Source organism: Myotis lucifugus, unplaced genomic scaffold (assembly GCF_000147115.1).
Source record: "Myotis lucifugus unplaced genomic scaffold, Myoluc2.0 scaffold_235, whole genome shotgun sequence".
Classification (NCBI taxonomy): Eukaryota; Metazoa; Chordata; class Mammalia; order Chiroptera; family Vespertilionidae; genus Myotis; species Myotis lucifugus.
This window is the reverse complement of record NW_005871283.1, coordinates 195,591-200,801: the sequence shown is the minus strand read 5'-3', so window position 1 is coordinate 200,801 and position 5,211 is coordinate 195,591. Positions and strand designations below refer to the sequence as shown.

The 5,211-nt window shown below is 51.0% G+C and overlaps 1 protein-coding gene across 1 annotated transcript in view; it reads left to right on the top strand.

Annotated features, from left to right (window-relative positions):
• Window positions 1–904: 904 nt before the first annotated feature.
• ESRRB (estrogen related receptor beta) overlaps window positions 905–5,211 on the top strand; it is a 51,164-nt gene continuing 46,857 nt past the window's right edge. The window contains exon 1 of the mRNA XM_023762177.1: window positions 905–1,301. Coding sequence (XP_023617945.1) covers window positions 905–1,301 — 397 coding nt within the window. The remainder of the gene's footprint in view (window positions 1,302–5,211) is intronic.

The window sequence follows — 5,211 nt, the reverse complement described above, 5'->3', positions numbered from 1 at the left end:
GTCACACCTGCCGGCCCCTCACCCCCCAGCAGGGTCTCAGAGGAGGAGCTTTCCTTATGGGAAACTGAATGCTTCCTAATGTTCCTGTTGCGTTGATAATGTCCCCCTGCCTCCCCCGGTGAGGCAGGGGCACTTAAGGGTTGAAATTTAAAGTTAAAAACAGCTGAGGATGCACGGAGTTGGGGTTGGAAGGTTCTCTTCTGCCGCCTGATGGAAGCGCAGTCTCCAGGGGGGAAGGGCTGGGCGGAAGCCTGCCTGCTGGGGTGCCAGGCAGGGCAATGGGAGAGGGGCCTGGAGCCACCCTCCCGTGTGCCCTGGGCCAGTGGCAAAGCTCAGAGGGCAGCCAGTCTAGCTGGGACCTTTGCCACAAGCCCTGCCTCTTGGCCTGGTCGGGGGTCTGGTTCCAATCCCGGTGATGGTGGTGGGCAGGGGAAGCTCTGAGCTTGGACTTACTTGAAGCACCAGTGGGATCGGGCAAGATGGGTCACCAAGGGGGTGTCTGGTCCGGGGCCTGGCATGCCCAGACTTTCAAGTGTAGCCACCATGTTTTATTCTTGTGCAGAAAGTTTGGCCAAATATTTTAGCCAAGTTGTTACCTTTTTTGGTCACCCTCAAGCCAGCAATTTGCCAAGGACTGGGTGCCTAACCTGAAGCTAAGTGATTAAACATAGTTCAATCCCAATTCTAGGGACTGGGAGCGTCATGATGGAAACTTGCTCTAGGCTGTGTGGTTTCAGGTCCAATCGACTTTCTCCAATTTTATCTCCCTGAAGCCTTAGCATAGAGCCCCTCCCAGCCGCCCCACCCACGGTGCCCGGAGCCTGGAGCTAATTCCTGGGGCCGTGTCACACCTCGGCCTCCGCAGATCTGACTCCCCGCCTCTGTTCACAGGCTGCTGAACAGAATGTCCGCGGACGACCGGCACCTGAGCTCCAGCTGCGGCTCCTTCATCAAGACCGAGCCGTCCAGCCCGTCCTCGGGCATCGATGCCCTGAGCCACCACAGCCCCAGCGGCTCCTCGGACGCCAGCGGCGGCTTTGGCCTGGCCCTGGGCCCCCAAGCCAACGGTCTGGACTCGCCGCCCATGTTTGTAGGCTCCGGGCTGGGAGGCACCCCGTGTCGCAAGAGCTACGAGGACTGTGGCAGCGTCATCATGGAGGACCCGGCCATCAAGTGCGAGTTCATGCTGAACGCCATCCCCAAGCGCCTGTGCCTCGTGTGTGGGGACATTGCCTCCGGCTACCACTACGGCGTGGCCTCCTGTGAGGCCTGCAAGGCCTTCTTCAAGAGGACCATCCAAGGTGCGTGGGGCGCTGGAGGGGTGTGGGAGGGGTGCCCGGCCTGCGTTCCCAATGGGAAACCTGGTGATCCCCCTCCTCCCCAGGTCAGGCCTGTGTGCTGGGAGCAGAGGTTTGGGGGCGTTCTTTTCTGTCTTTCGGGTTTCCTCATGCTACGAGTTTGGAGAAGTACTCTCACTCCGGGACTGTTGTTGAAATGGCATGCACCCCGAGATGGTGCCCCAGAACCCCCCAAACCCCACACAGTGTCTCACCACGGGTGTGCTTTCACTGGGATGGGGAACAATGTCAAATGTGTGCCCCTCAAAAAGCTGATTTTGGTGGGGATCGGGGGAGGGAAATAGCATTATTTATAGTTGCAGGCCTCTTGAAATATAAAGGGTTTCTTTTTTTTTAATTACACAAGTGAAATATGACTGTTTCCATGCGAAAGGCTCAGGCTGACCGAGCAAGGAGCTGTGCCCCTGTCTGGGCCCCAGCGTGGCCTGGTCGGCAAACTGCGGCTCTCGAGCCACATGCGGCTCTTTGGCCCCGTTGAGTGTGGCTCTTCCTAAGGCTTAGGAGTACCCTCATTAAGTTAATAACAATGTACCTACCTATATAGTTTAAGTTTAAAAAATTTGGCTCTCAAAAGAAATTTCAGTCGTTGTACTGTTGATATTTGGCTCTGCTGACTAATGAGTTAGACTAGGCTTTTTCGGTGCATCTGCCTATTAGCTGAGTCAGGCCCGGTGGCTGTGGGGGAGGCTGCCTCTTTCCATGGGTTCTGGAGCAAATCCTTCTGGTGAAGGTGTGTGAGAGCCCTGGTGGGTGCCCTCTGCAAAATGATCCCTAGTTGCACTGGGGAGGATGATGGGCTGTTATCAGGTTCAAGGCACAGGCACAGGCCCAGGCCCAGCACAGAGAGACGGCGGGGCCTGCAGGAGCTGAGACTCATGCACCAGGCCGTGGGTAGCGGAGTTGCTCCATCCATCCTGCCCGGTAACTTCTGAGCACTGTTCTATGTGCCGGTGGCAGGATGGACACAAAGCCCCGCTCCTGCAGGTCATTGATGGGCTGATCACAGGCCACTGGGACAGGCACTGAACACAGACTGGGGAAAACCTGGGGCCCTGTCCTGTCCCTGGCCCAGATCCCTCGTCCAGCAGCCCTTCCCCCCACTTCCCCTTTGGAAGAGGCAGGCCGGCCTTCCCTGGGATGAGTCTCCGTTTATTCATTCAACAGGTATTTATTTGTTGAGATCTCTTCAGATGACAATCTATTTATTAAACCAATTGAGGGCATTAAGACTGGTCATGTTTACAACTCTGCATATGAGTTGAGACTGTGTGGTGCAGTGGCTAGCCACCTGGGCTCCTGGGTCAGACCCCTCCATTCACTACCTTACGGCTGAATGCTTTGGGCCTCAGTTTCTCTCTCACCTTCAGTGAGAGGAGATTGTCCCGACCTCACAGAGAGCTGATAAGAGAGGATTAAGTGAGTTCATGTATAGCAAGCACTTATATCAGTGGTTCTCAACCTGTGGGTCGCGACCCCTTTGGCGGTCGAACGACCCTTTCACAGGGGTCGCCTAAGACCATCCTGCATATCAGATATTTACATTACGATTCATAACAGTAGCAACATTACAGTTATGAAGTAGCAACGAAAATAATTTTATGGTTGGGTCACAACATGAGGAACTGTATTTAAAGGGCCAGAAGGTTGAGAACCACTGACTTAGATTGTGCACGGGCACCTAGTAAGCACAAAATAAATGTTTATGATGATTATTTTCACTTTTACAGTATCACTTAAGACATATAGTACTATGACAGCAGAGATATTAATTTGTTTTACCTCGCAGAGCAAGCTTTGATAGTTACATATATTTAAACTATAATTACTTTGACTTAACAGGATTTAACTTAGCTATTTTAGTCTTAGATAGCATGTATTTTTTTTAATAAAAGGAACTCTTTAAAAAATGAATATGGTAAAAATTCAAACAGTGCAAAAGAGTAAAATCCTAAAAAGGTAATTTTGCGAAAACTCCCGACTCTGATTCCCTGAACTTCCCCCAGAAGGAGCCATGATACAATTTCTTTCAGCAAATATTGACTGGGAGCACTTTCCCATCAGCCCTTGTGCCAGCCTCCAGCACGGTGAATGAATGCATCTGCTCCCTGCCAGCTCTGTACCCCCAAGTCTGGGGAGGGGCCCTGGCATCTCCAGATTTGAAAAGCCTTGGGTGGTGGTTCTAAGTCTCCAGCCTCAGCCAGGGTTGAAAACCTCCAGTCTGATTGCTAATCAATACCAACTGATATTTGACAAACAAACATGAGGTGCTGAAACCATTTTAAGTTACTGAACTAGCATTTTTTTTTCTTCCCAAATCGGGAAGTGATCTTGATACGACTGTCTCTTTGAGGTCAGTGTTTGAAAAGCTGCTTTTTAGGAGACAATTGCATTTTCTTCTCTATGATGTTCCCAACTGAGCTGGAGTCCTGGGCCCGATGTCCTGAGGGCAGAGGCTGGTGTGGACTCAGGAACCCTGTCACGCTCAGCAGAAGACGGGGGCTGGGAACGTCCTTAGCAAATCAGGAGTCCACAGGAAGGATTCGCAAACAGTCTTAATTATTTGCTCCCACGAACAGGATAGCGATCTCTTCCGAGAAGTCGAAGACAAACAGCAGCTTTTGAGTGCAATCAGAACCGAACTGCTCTCCTCTCTTTCTCACGAGAAGAGCTTCATGTTTATAACCAGAAACAGGTGTCCATCTAGAACAGGGAGAAATAAACGCCACAGCTGATGGGCCGCTCTGGCTCTTAACTCTTTGCCTTTGTTCTAACTAAGATTCTGATTTTGTTGTTTTTAAACATAATGGTTGTGGAAAAACTAAGAAAAGTATAAAAGAGGGGAAAGATGACCTGTAAGGAGCGGGCGTTAATGGAGTCCCCCCTCTGAGGATGGGACCGCAGGGGAAGCAGAGAGCAGTGATGCCTGCCCTCCAGCCTAGAGCATCTACGCCTGCAGGCATAGCCCTAGGCAGTTCCCTAAGCAACCGCCCAATCAAGAAGGATATTTTAAAAATCTCAACATCTTGTCAAAGAATGATCTATTTACAAATACTCCGAACGCTGGGAAGGCTCTGAAAATCTTGCTGGCTCACACCCACCAGCTCCCTTGTAGGTAACTTTAGTCTGCTCAATACAGTGGTGAACTAATATGGAAAGAAATTTTGCAGGAGTAAGGCTATCATGATAGATTTAGGGAGATAGGCCTCAGTCAAGGATCCTCAAACTTTTTAAACAGGGGTCCAGTTCACTGTCCCTCAGACCGTTGGAGGGCCGGACTATAGTTTTAAAAAAAACTAGTCGGCTGTTAAGCAACAGGCAGCAGGGGCAAAAACACCTGGCGAGCCGGATAAATGTTTTCGGCGGGCCGTAGTTTGAGGACCCCTGGTCATGCCTTCTCTACACACTGACCGTGTGCCTGGTTGAGCTAGCACTGCGGGAGTTGGGGGTGGGGTGGGAAAGGTGGGCAAAATACGGCCTGCAGGCTGGTCACCTGCTTTTGTAAATCAAGTTTATGGGGACCAGCCACACCTGTTTATTTACAAATAGTCTTTGATGATCCAATAAGCTGCATTGAGTAGTTGTGAGGTAGACCTTCAGGCCACAGAGCCTAAATCATTTACTGTCTGGCCCTTTCCAGATAAAATGTGCACTCCCTTGCACCACAGCATTGAACCAGGGAGATGCAGTCCCCCATGCCCTCAGGGGGCTTAGAGGCAATGCCTAGTAGTGCCTGTGAAGTGTTTATTACAACTTTCCCTGCCAGATTCTTTGATATGAAAAGGAGTTTCTTGTCACTGCTGGGGGTTGCAGTGACACTCACCCACAGTAAATTAGCTCTGCGAGGGACAAAAAG